Source organism: Amblyomma maculatum, chromosome 1, assembly GCF_055883805.1.
Source record: "Amblyomma maculatum isolate TAMU_Amacu chromosome 1, ASM5588380v1, whole genome shotgun sequence".
NCBI lineage: Eukaryota > Metazoa > Arthropoda > Arachnida > Ixodida > Ixodidae > Amblyomma > Amblyomma maculatum.
In genome coordinates, this window is record NC_139344.1 from 189190159 (window position 1) to 189203644 (window position 13486).

At 43.5% G+C, this 13486-nt stretch overlaps 1 protein-coding gene across 4 annotated transcripts in view; it reads left to right on the forward strand.

Moving 5' to 3' along the window:
* Positions 1–13486, forward strand: part of LOC146205197 (uncharacterized) — a 47301-nt gene that overhangs the window by 13639 nt on the left and 20176 nt on the right. For all 4 annotated transcript variants that reach the window (XM_084589895.1, XM_084589896.1, XM_084589897.1 and 1 more), the window contains 2 exons: positions 11388–11496; positions 13273–13429. In XM_084589895.1, coding sequence (XP_084446021.1) covers positions 11388–11496; positions 13273–13429 — 266 coding nt within the window. The remainder of the gene's footprint in view (positions 1–11387; positions 11497–13272; positions 13430–13486) is intronic.

Here is a 13486-nt window from a genome sequence, read left to right on the forward strand (position 1 = left end):
CACCGTGCAGAGGCAGAGGGGAGCGCTCAAAGCTCTCCCTCAGAACGACAGTGCCTAGCAGCGCCTTACGCCTGCCCTCCTCTTCGACGTGAGGAAGCGCTCCGTTTTCCCTCGCATCTCCTTACCAATGCATTGGCTCGAGGCGCTCTGTCCCGACTTTTTTTTTTTGTCTGCTGCATCGGCGTTGCCGGTGTCTTTGCGTACGCACATGCTTTTGTGGTCGCCACATTTCGGCGTTTTTGTTGACCTTCAGTGACCATATTTGATTGTTAGACCAATAATGTAATATGACACCATTGTAATAAGCAGTTTATTTTACCATAGAACACATGGCAAATCTGTCGGTGCAGTGGCTGCCCATTGTTATATCCGATATATTGCTAAAACCATTGTTATAAGTGAGCTTGACTGTATATCATGTTCAAGCATTTTGAACAATGTTTTTGGTTGGAGGCATGTTTGTTTATAGCCCTGCGCTTAGAATTTCTTCTGCAGAAACTCTGGAGAATGACATTTTCCTTGCAACACACGTAGCTGTGACTGCAGCAAACTCTTCCCAGTGAGCACATAGTTATGGTCTTCTTGCCATAGCCAAGTGCACAAAAAATTCAAGACAGTGGACCAGTGCACTGATCTGCAACTTCAGTTGAAGAGAATGCACGGTGCAGTCCTGTTCACTCCCTATTCAGTTGCCGATTATAAACGGCTGTTGTTCTTGGTGACATAGTTAAGTTACTAAATGGTCTTTGTCTGACGAGACAAATTAATAGGGATGTGCGACTATTGAAATTTTTGAGTATGAATCAAATATGAGTATGGGAAGAAAATGTCTGAATATCCAATATTTGATCAGTTAAGTGGAGACCGGGTTAAGTGGAGAAATACGGGAGAGGCCTTCGCCCTGCAGTGGGTATAATCAGGCTGATGATGATGATGATGATGATGAAGCATTGTATGTCTTGTTTATTTTAGAATAGAGGCTTTACAAAAGTTAGCGCCATCTAGTGAAAGAAACAGAAACTGTGCTCGGCGGCCATGTTTTGTTCAGTCCGCCCGCGCCTCCCATCGAGTACGCTGTCAACGTGCGCCTTGGTAGAACCCGTGCATGCACCGAAAGGTGCATTGGAATGCTCACAAGCGATTGTTTGATTTTTTAACATCACTGCAGTCGCTGTTAGCTCCAAGCTCTATTCGGAATGATGCCAGCATGTTGTTGCGTGCCCTTCTGCAGCCAGCGCACCGTCGTAGACGCGCACGGAATCAAGGTGTACGCGTGTATGTGACCGTTCGTTTGCAGTCCTAATTGGCTTTACAAGGGCCACTTGCATCATGTAAAGCATTACTGCACATCCTTCTGACTGGGAGCTAGCTCACAGAATGTGCTATCACCTAAAACAGCAAGGTTGTTTTGCGTGCTATGGAGCCTAGTGAACTTGAAGGATACGCTTATGTTGCGATGGAGGACACGGGAGAAGGAGCAATGCATGTATAACGAACGCTATTGTGCAAATACGTTCTTTTAAACATTTTGTACGTAGGTTGCATTTACCATTGTGTATTGGATTTAAGACACGGGCATGATTACCGAAACTACTTTTCACAGTCGTACGAAATGGTAGCGCTTGGTGCAGAGAGCAATACGGTTGTCTAGTGCGCCCGAGGTGCGTGTTTCACGCTGCAAAAGCAAGCGGCTGCCAAACCCGCGGCGTCTAGAAAACCAGGAAAAGATGGCATCCCGCTAGTGTGTTGTAACATGCTCACGTGCAGCCCGTTTCGACCGGTCCACGTCCAGAGCGCGCAGCTCAGGTTTTATACCTGCCAGCGCGGCCGATAAAATAACGAAGCGTGCGCTTCACTTTTGTGTGTTTTTTTCGAGTCACCCGATGGTTCGCTAATTCACAGCTACCTGAAATTTACTGTAATTTTTAAATAAGTCGATTTCTTGTTTATTCCCTCTGTCAGAAAGTAAACATTTGAAGCCGTAATCTCATATGAAAGCGCTGACATTGGAAGCTTCGAGGAACTCTGAGAAGGAGGAACTCGGCTGAAACGAAAAGAAATTTGAAAAGTCAACTCACATTACTGCGAAGTGTCTGTGCTTGGTGCAACTGGCTGTGTTCATAAAATCAGATTTATATTATATCATATCGTTATAGAAAAATTAGGAGGTCACTTAAGCTCCGCCATTAAAGGTATAACGCGACAGTGTCTCTCTCATACACACACATGCACAATGTTTTCTTTCTTCACGTGTTATAGTTTAGCTCTTTTATTTATTTATTTTATTTACCAAATTACTGCAGGCTCTAACTGGGCCCTAGCAGGAGGGGCGAAAAGAATACATATTTCTATGTTATGTATGCTATGTTATATTTCTATCATTTCTTTATTTGACGTTTTATATTTTTATACACCAATACGCATGCGTCAGCAACAGTCGGCTTTCCATTCTGAGCAATTTGACACTTTTGAACACATTCTTCAATTATTTAAATAAATTAATCAATTACATATTCTAAATTTTCTTCCTTAGCATCACCAAACACTGGTTTTTCATTCTGACACCTTTAAACCCTCACTTTCCAACTTTTCCTGTTTTTTCGTTTCTTTATTTCATCAATTGATCAATTAATTACAAAGATTTTATTAACTCGTCATCGCCTATTGCACACCAATCAATATTCAATCACTGGAAGCACAAATTACCATGGCACTTTTTTTTACGCAGCCCCCGATTATTTCAGAGACCCGTGCCAACTACTGCGTCGACGGCATGGGAAGGAAAGTGCTAAGCGCCAGTCCAACTTACGTCAAATTACGCACGATCCTTTTATCATAAAATAAAATGCATCCTCGCTCATTTCACTAACCAAGTAGCTTCCAGTGGGATGAGCGACGGTGATTGCGCAAACCAAGCAAACAAACTCGCGATGATCTCTCATAGGCGTTTAAGTAAACAGCAAAGGCGCACAGACAAAAAAATCCACATTACAGAACTCTGGATACTGTACCTGGATAGGGATGACGCTGCGGATTGCCGAGAGGCCCATGCACGACTCGTAGAGCAATTTGTAAATGCGCTCGGCAGCGCGGCCGGTGGGCTCCGCCACGTCTCGGCTGTCAAAATACACTTCTAGGCGTCGCTAACAGAAACCGCCAGGGACCGAAGAGAGGTCCAAGCACAGCACACTAGGTTAAAATGTGAAAAGCGCAAACAGAACGGCGAGCGCTGACGGACGGACACGAAGCGAACGGATGGAGCGAACAAAATATGGCGGCCAGCGCGGGATCAGCATGCCGCTCACGGTTGCCAGACATACTTTTGCAAACCCTCTATTCACATTGTATTTGTCAATAAAATCAAACTAGAATTTCACTTCATCATGATGGTGCAGTAATTAGGGTGCTTGACTACTGTGCCCAAGGATGCCGGATCGAATCCTGGTCGCGGCAGCTGCTTCTTGATTGAGGTGAAAAGCAAGGTGCCCATGTGGTTGAAAACCCCAGGTGGTTGAAATTTCCGGAGCCGTCCACTTCGGCGTCTCTCATAGGCTGAGTTGCTTTGTGACGTTAAGCCTCCCAAACCAAACCAAACTAGAGTTTCACAGAAGTGTACACTCTGCTGTAAAATCCTGTATAAAATTTATACAGGATTCCATAAAATGAATGGTTTTTGACACAGAAAGGACCTGCATGAAACCAGATGGAGCTGTTATATTGTTGCTGAATACAGTAAACTCGTTGGTTCTGCCTTCAAGGGACCAGACAACGTTTGAATTAACTGAAAGCTCCAGTTATTGAATGGGACTTAAAAATATGCGAAAACCATTTGTGTCACAGTAATTTTAGTTGATGGACACCTGCACGATGGTTTTCTGCATTTTTGAGATGAAACCAAAGTGAGAGCAGTGTTTCTTCTCGATTTCATCAATTGCTTCGCTTTGTGCACACTGTTGGGAAGGCCCTCTTCACAAAATGGCCCAATTATGTTTTGAAGATGCTTCACTGTGCAGTCCACATGGTCAAGCATTGCTGTGAAGTGCGCAGTGCAGTCAAACTATGGCGAGTTCGAAAATTTTCGGTGTATTTGGTAACATCCAGATATTCGAAAAATTCCGGATATCAATTTCTCGAATATGAATCGAAAAGCAACCATATTCGGTTCGCATTTAAAATTTCAAATAGTCATACACATGCATACACGAGGAATAAACACTACAGCAACACAACACGCGACCGACCATGGCGTGGGGTGGGTGCCTCAGTGAGTGCGCTTGCCCACGCGCGCATCGGGCCAGCCTAGGTGGGTGGGGGTAAGTTGTGGCGCCACGGAGAGCAGCAGCGCTCCGGTGAACTAAACAAGCAACAACAAATCAGAGGCTATTAGCCTCATAGGCATTGGCGACAAAGAATACACTGCGCTCGAAGGGCCGTCTGGCATACTCTGACAGTGTGCTGATGGTATATGTCAATTTGATCGCAGACAATGACTTCCAGGTATTTGTACTTCGTGCCTATGTTCACAGGTTCCCCACAAAGCGACAGACTCATGTTATCTCTGGTGCCAGCCAGTTGTACAACTATTGATTTCAGAGTGCTGAAATGAAGCCCCAGATGGTGCTGACCAAGACGATAGCTCACAAACTCTCGAGATGAAACAGCAGATTCATCGGGATTTCCAGCAGGGTTTCAAGATTGAAAGCCTCACAAAAAATACTGGCATTCGCACTCTCGAATTTTTAATAATCATCAAGCCTGGAGATGTCCTGTAGTTCGTACATTCCGTGGTTGGTTTTGTGCATGCAAAAAAGGACTACCTCCAGCCTACGCGCTACTGGTAGCGATGCTCACAGCGATTGTCAAGCGGCACCTGCTGCTGAAGCGAGTGCTAATTTCCGACTTTTTTAAGCATGCTTAGGTTATTTTGTGGCTATTTATGTATCCTGTAATAAAATATTCAGTGCTCGCTGGCAAATGGGAAAGCCTGCATGCATGAGAAAATAGGTGGGCGTGCTTTCTTTTTTTTGCCAGTCTAGATACAATGCTAATCAGTTAAAGCGATCGGATTTTCCAGTTTTCTCAACATCGTTATAAGTGGACTGCACTGTACGTCAATGACAGCGCAGGGGTTAAACTACGTGCTACCACTAGCAGTGGCTGCTATCTCGTTGCAGTGTGAGCAATCCGTCAGAGCACTAGTCTTTCTTCTGCCATCGCTCTGAACGCGACAGTTGGCATCCTTTGATCTCGGCACCTATGACCAGGCATGGATAGATAGGAGGCTATGACACAACTGACATACCAAAGTAGTCAATGCTGTTCACAGAATGAGAAAAAAAAAGTCTTCATTGTCCACAGTAAGCTTTGCCATAGCAACAAAACACACTACCCAGCCAGCCACTGGCAGCCAACTAAAATCAAGCCATTTCCAGAGAGCGCGACCCGCAAAGTTGCCTTACGCGCTAACAAAAGACTAACCCTTCTTCTGCCTGGGTAGCTTTTGTGCCTGTCATCAAAAAGACCCTCGTGTTAGCAAATTGTAACACCTTTAATGCAATTTTTTTTTTACATGATTGGGCACTTCGTTGTAGTCTGTGTTTGATGCCATAATCTTTTTATGGGACAGTTTAGGAAGATAGAGTATATCACAGTGGCATAGATACTATCATCAACTTCATTACAATAAAAAGTTTAACTTGTGTATATAATAACCAGTTATCCCACTAAGTAACTAAAAAGGTGACAAAAAAATTCAACAAAAGCTTCTCAGTTGGGTTAATTTCACATTTAAATAAAAAGTGCTCGGAAGAGCACTGAACCCAGCTGGCATTCATACAGTCACTCATATGTTGCATAAGGTCTTGTCTAACTTCTCTGTAATTTATAACTTTTCTGGAAGTCCAAAAACAAAACTATGGCTGGGACAAGCACTAAGTTTTTTCATCAGTTATGTCAAGTCAGCTCTGTTATTGTCTATGACGCCTCGGTGGACATGAGCTATCGCCATGTTACAAAAGCATTCCCCCCTCATCAAACTCCGAAGCCGCGTCTTCAGACTTCTTAAGGCTCTTAAGGATTGTTCTGCTTCACATGAAATTGACATTGCATTGTCAGTATAATCTACCATGGTCTCCACTTCCTTAAAATACTACTAGTGATTTGATTTGTGTATTTTTCTGAGTATTTTCGCGATGGCCTCCATAGACTATAGACAGGGATAGTCTTTGTGTAGTAAGAGTCATCATCATCATCATCAGCCTGATTATACCCACTGCAGGGCGAAGGCCTCTCCCATATTTCTCCACTTAACCCGGTTCTGTGCTAGCTGCATCCACTTGACCCCTGCGAACTTCTTAATCTCATCCGCCCACCTAACTTTCTGCCGCCCCCTGCTACGCTTTCCTTCCCTTGGAATCCAGTTTGTTACCCTCAGTGACCATCGGTTATCCTCTCTTCGCACTACATGTCCTGCCCATGTCCATTTCTTCTTTTTAATTTGTAGTAAGAGTACCTGATCCATTACTTTGCCAGGATTGACTGTTCTGTAGAGGCAGGTTTTGTCTCTGCTGGCTTTCGGAGGCTCTTTTTTCAAAAGCAAGCTTTCAAGTGCTTATTATGATGTAGTATCCTTCGCAGCAGAGCCAAATCATCTTTCGATTCCATATTGACAATTGAAAAAAGAAAAAAAAAAATTAACCAAAAGTGTGCCTGAGTAATTCAAATCTCTTTCTTGGGATCTTGAGAGCTTGGGCATTATAAATCTAATATCTCTGCTCAAAGGGGAGCTCTCTCGCTATTTGAAAATGATTCTATATTTCTCACTGCTGTGCGAAGTGTCCTCACCTCGAAGCCAGAACGCCTGTTAATCAACTCCTCGACCTGCAAGCCTAATTAACCTTTTGATTGTCGAATATTCAAAAAAAAAAAAATCACCCCCAGTGTCAGATTTTTTTAAACACTATGCGTTTAGCGCAGTACCTGTACTGCAAAAACAATGCGGGACGGAATGCGTCCATAGTACCCGTACAGCAAAAACAGTCGGAGGGTTAAACCCTCAGCCCGCAACAATGTGCTTACAATGTGCTTGTGAGTGGAACAGGTTGCGCTTGTGCTAAAGCCATTGCTTTTAATGTTGCTTCCCCTGCCATTGTAAAAAATGGTATTCAGTACTGCTTTTATAACCCCATATTTTTTTTTTATTATTATATCCAGCTTGAGCAGGTGTTGCTGTTGCGATCCAGGGGTTGCATTTTTTGCCTCCTGCAGCTTTTTCAGCTGCTACACAGATTCTGTTTAGTGGCTTTTTTTTTCTTTTTTTTTTTTTTCTGCAAATGAGATGTATCGTCGTCAAAAGCAAATGGCTTGTGGCTTGCGTGGGCCCGACCAATTGTGCACTAATCCGAGCTAATCGTTAAAAATTGATAGAGGTATGTGGTAGTGTCCCTATCAAAGTGGTGGCGAGTAACGCCAAGCCCTGTCTAGGTACCAGCCAGTGCAGACTATTAGCACCGAGCGTAAAATTAATTTGTAGCTTCCATCAAATGTGGAGCCTGCATTTTGTCTATTAAGCATTCGAGTTCAGCAGTTGTGCTATTTCTGCAGCATTTAACAAGCAGCACTTTGTCACTATATATTCCCAGCCTCCTTGTTGTTTCATTTTTTGGCTCATAGGAGGGAGGGCATGGGTCCAAGATGGTTGCAAAGATATTCGAAATTTATCGATTGGACCGGCAGTTTTAAGAGACTGAAAATAATGGCAGTCAACATCACTTTGAGTGTTTTACTTATTTCCTATTTTAAATAAAGATGACCAGCTGAAATGAGGTACCTAGCTTTATCCATACCTCCAAGGCGAGAGTTTGCACCTGTTAGCACCTGTCTCGCGCACTGGTAAAATGTTCGCCAGGTCCGAACAAGGGAAAGTCCGGAGGGGTTTACGTGGTGCTGATTCTCAAACACACAAAGTCTAAGGGCCAAACTTTAGAAGGCTCCCTACCTCAGTAAGGATGCCTTAAGAAGGGTGTGCCCTCCTTCAGTCAGTTTTTAAATACGCCCTAAATAAAAGCGTTTAGTGATGTGCATTTAAAAATTCTCTGAAGTCAGGTCACCACTCTTGAGGCATCCTCACTAAGGTAAGTAAAGGAGCTTTCTAAAGTTGGGTCCTAAGTCTCAATCATTGATTGATTGACCCAATGCCAGAAAAACATAGGTCCGAGGCTAAATTCATGGCATGCTCTTTGGTCGTTGGCAGATTTAGAGATGCAAAATTTCAGGTAATATTGAATGGCTTGGAAATTTTGTAAAACGTGAAATGCATACCTAGAACAGCTTAGATTTATTCACTGAGCAGCACAAATATCAATAATGGCTTAGCTTTATCAGATCATTCATAAGCTAGCCTTAAGCCACATATCCAGTGCATGTGATATGCACAAATTGCACCAGTAGCACCGGCTGCTTGTGGGTTGCTGGTGTTGTCTGCGACTAACACCACTACCTTGTCGCTTTCAAGCGTTTCTGTCACTGCACATCTCGCCTGCAACATACACCACAGTGGACGATCCTTGCCCTGTTTCAACTAATCAGTAGATAACGATCTTGTTGTAGTCACAACCAATTCACGAGTTGCTCACTTTGAACATTAATCCATTCTTTTGTCAGAAGTGTCCAACATATTTTTCAAGGTCTTCACTTGCATGCACATTGAGTCGTGGAAAGCTTTACTCTGGATGTATTGAGAATCTTGAGCGGACACAGCATCAGTTTGGCTTTGCACCTCTGGAGTAATACAGTCCAGGAAAGCCCCCTTGATTTTTTTCAATAGTGAGTGCTGCTCTTTGCCTCTGCAAAGTACTGGCTTGTTTGACTTGATGACTGCGCTCATGTGCTGTGTACCCTCTCATAATCTAAAGGGTATCCCCCTCCCTCCACGATTTGCACCACTGATGGAGTGGTTGCGAAATCCTCCTGTAGTAGTGTAGTGCTTTGGAGATTTCCATATAGAGAAGCTCCTGAATACTGCCATAATATGGTTGTCCTTTTGGTAAATTGATCAGAAGGGCTGCCATATTAGGATGGGCTTCTACTCGTTCTTCTGTCCATCAAACACATCATTATTTACAAATGCAGCCGCACAAAGATATTAGCACCACTGTCTACCATTGTCATTTGATGTGGGAAGCTTAAATAAAATGGTCAGGGAAAACCTAAAAGATCACTGTCACGTTAAAGGTATACTGAATAAAGAAATTGCCACCGAGAATTCTAGCTTAAATGGTAGCTGTCGCATTGAGGGGGACCAAAACAACACACTATGAGCGGAAAGTAAGTATTTTAATCAATATTTCTCAAATCACCGCACCTAGTGGCCTCCTGTGAAAGCTCTGACAAAACCGGATATCACGTCACTTTTACCCGCCGGATATCACGTCATGCCTTCCTAGCCACCCCCATCGCGAGCGATCGCACCCGCCAAAGGCATCCGCTCATTTTTCCCTTCCTCCATGGCACTCACAAGACGCACAGGCGGACATTTTCTTTTTTCTTTTTTTAATGAAGTTGAACGCACTCTAAAACTCCTTCTCGTGTTCCTACGGGACAGTGGACTCAGCTTTCAGCCACGCTGCGCATTATTCATCCTTCCATATGCGCCCTTCGCACGCGTCCCCATCGACCTTCCTCATCAGCAGCATTCCACACTTTGCGTGCGCAAAGCTCGCAGAAAGAGCATATACAGGAACACTAGCATAAAGCCTTGTGCATCTCCCGCACAGGCCCTATCACTCGCACGCCAAGAACAACGCGCTCTCTCAAACAGCGAGCATCTTGCCCCCTCACCCCGGCTTCCTGCATCACTTGCGCAGGCCCTCTCTCAGGTGCGATGGCGGCGGCAGAGGGGCCGCGGGGCCACGACGTTGCTGAGGGTAAATTTGATGTCGTATATGTCGGGAACGCGCTGCCTGGGGTCCAGCGGCCGCTCAGTAAATGTCAAAAATAAAGCCATCCGTGCAAAACTAACCCAAATTATGTGTCTGTACTAGTGTAATCATGTCTTCTCATGTAATGCATTCATGTAATGCAATTGTGGTGTTTTCTCAATATTTTTGGATATTTATTCAGTATACCTTTAATAGTGGGCAACTGGACGGTTGGCCAGTGCTGAAATTATGATTATACGAGCCAACTTGCTCATCGTTGCACTCTCTGTACGTGGGAGGGGGTGGAGTGAGCAACTTTTTCTTGCGCATGCGAAAGAACAGATTCGGGCTGCTGACTGGCAGTAGGGGCCATGCCTGATTAGTTGTTGGCCGGAGGCATGAGGCGTACTCAAATTCAGTGGCAACATAATTTACTTACCTACACACAAAAAAGGAAAAATTACAAAGCACAGTAGCAATATAACAAAGGTGCGATGTAAGTATCAAACAGAATGATAACGCAGGGAAACTATTAGCATTAAGCGGGAAACAACAGGGAAATGACTCTACAGCTTTACTAGTGGGAAGGACTACAGCACTAAAGAGCAAGACAAGTAACCAAAGAGCGAAGAGATAGAGAATAGTTAAAGGGAGTGGCAGGAAACTGTCGCTGATGTGGGGCGGTCTGAAAGCAAGGTCCAATCGCAAGGAGTTACGGATGCCTGCTGCGGAGCCGAGGTAATGTCGTGGGCACAGGTGATCTGGGGCCACGGATTCTCCGGGCCGCCGTCACTGCATTCACTGTGGCAGACTCCCGCCTAAGGCTTGCTTGTCGACCACTGCCCTGGCTCACTTCGCACACCCCTACGCACGCACCAGTTTCTCCAAGCTAACTGGCACACGTTTTTGTTGCCGCCGCCTTGTGGTAAAGCCCACTGTAAACTGAGACCAGAGCCTCAAAAACGTAAACATGCACCCGCAAACCCCGTGGGCATCCTGACAGGAGGAAGTCTTATATTATCTCTCCGTGTAACCGACAGTTGCGGCAGCCCGCGTTTGAAACCAGGCAGCCGGGTCCGAGTTCCCCTCCCTCAAGGTCAAATCACATTATTACTACAAAAGCAGCTTTCCAGGCAAAACCAGCAGGAAACAGATGAGGAACACGGTCAAACAACTCAGCTCCACCACACCTGGGCCCCCACTGCCTCAAAAGTGAAGAAAGGAACAGGGCAGGCACAAACATTGGGGCAATTTGATTGTATGAAAATTTCATTTTGAAGGCACCCTTTCTTAATCCTGGTCTTTTGGTTTTTCTTTCACAGAATAAACATTGCAGAATTAAGGGATGTCCTGAACGTGGCTGATATATTGTGTTTTACCTTAGTGTGTCCTTGATATGTGGGCCTTTGTTTACACAGCCAGTTCGGTTTGCTCAAAATTAACTAAGTACTTGATATTTTTATTTGCCAGGTGGACAGCGCCGAAACATGGAACCTAGAAAGCCCACAATTCCAGTTACCCCAAATCTGATGACAAGATTGCGATCACGGGCAGCTTGTGGAAAAGACCAAGAGGAGCAGTAAAATAAATCTTTCAAATTTTAATTTTTACTCGATGCTGCATGCAGAACAAAATTGCAAAGAAAGGAAGTAGGGAGTTCTGGCATGTGATATAATTTTACATAGAACAATTCCTTTAGCACTTTCTGCAATATGTTATGTAAGCTTTTGTGAAGAGCTTCCAAGAAATTTCGCAGCAGGCACCTTGTTCAATTGCAAGCCACTTGTTTCTCTTGATGTCAAGGCATGCAACAATTGTAAAATTGTCAATCTACCTAAAGTAAAATTTCAATTATACAATATCGAAGGTTTCTCTTGAGAAACAGGAAAAGTTCATATTCCTGTTTCTGTAGTGGCAGCTTCAGTGTCTCAAGTTCTGCTATAAGTGTGATGATTTTGCTTTGATTGCATTCCTCGATCTCATGAGAAGCAAACGGAATTGATTTTAATGGGTTGCCTGCAGTGAAGTTTCTTGCAAGTTCTTTGCAAAAGAACACAGCATATTGCATATTGTGCAAACTATTCCTTTACGTAAAATTAACTGGCATATTTAAAATCGATTTACAAGAATATGTGTTCCCTGAGACTTCCGCGACAGTAACTTCACTAATTAAGCTTTGTAAGACCCAACTACTTCTTTAAAAATACTGGATGTTTAGCCTCCTAAACTTGTGGCTTTTATCATTTAGATGTTATTCTAGACGTTTGCAGTAGACATGACGATATAAATGGCATGTATTTTACCGAAATTGCAGTAGAACCATATGAATTGATACCTGCTGTATAATGTAAAATATATAAAATATACGGGTTAATCAGGTTTCCAGTTACTTTAGTCATTGTCATTAGTCATTTAGTCCAGTTACACTGCCATTGCACCAAGCAAAGCTTTGTTATGCTTGGGGTCAGTTCCTATGTTAGGAGCTAGTTTGTGTTTGTCTTGGTCACCATGCCACTGTTGGTTGCTCAAAATACTAATTCTAGCCTTTTGTCATTCATTGATGCTTTTATACTCCGTTGCTCTTGCCCAGTTAAACTTTAAGGACCACGTGCATAATGGCTTACAATAGGAGCAGTTGTCAGTTGAAAAGGAGCAATAAGAAGAGTTTGTGTGTGGTATATGCTGGGAATCTAGAGCTGGCACCATGCACTTTGCTTTGAGGAGTCTGGCACGTAAACGCTTCATGTTGGCATCGATGCAGTATGCTGGAGTCTGTCAAACGCATTGATCATGTATTTAATTACAGAGTAGCTGGCATAACACCAGTGTGCCATGCGCTAAGGCAGTGTCATCATAGTCTGCATAAGTGTGCAAGAAGTACTCAAGAGTCTGGTTATGCATTGCACTACTATTTGCGGGCTGACATGCCAATTATAAGCAACACAATACAGCATTATTGGTTGTACTTAGGCACACCCAACTTTGTCGCAAACTCCAGCATTCCCATACAGCATCGTGTATCAAATCTAGTGCAGGCTGGGGGCTTGAATTATTAGGTAAAATTTGCAGTCAAAGTATAGTACTGCAGACATTCCAGGAGTTATCCAAAATTTTCAGTTAATCGATACTGAAGTCTCAAGGTTTTATTGTAAATGCTTTAGTGATCACTGTTATTAAGCACTTCATTCTTGATCTTGTTTTTCTTCTCTCCAGTATATGCTGAAATAAACGACCAACAAACTTTCAGATCAACGCTTTCTTATCAGTGATATGCAAAGCATGCCTCTCTCTATGTTATTGGATACTGAGTGAAAAACTGTGCATAAGTACTCCTCTGTATGTTTTGTTTGTGTAGTGTTGATGTCAGCAAACCAAAGAAAAGAAAAGTAACTTCTGCTCAAGACGTGCCTTCGGCAACAGAACCAGCATCATCTATGAAGCCAGAATCCAGATCCATGGTTTCCATGCTCTTATTGGAGTCGCTGTCAACTAAATCTCTCAAGATTTCTGTTGTGAGCTTTTTTCTCTGCTGTCTTTATTTGTGTCTAGACAGCTGGATGTTTTGTTCA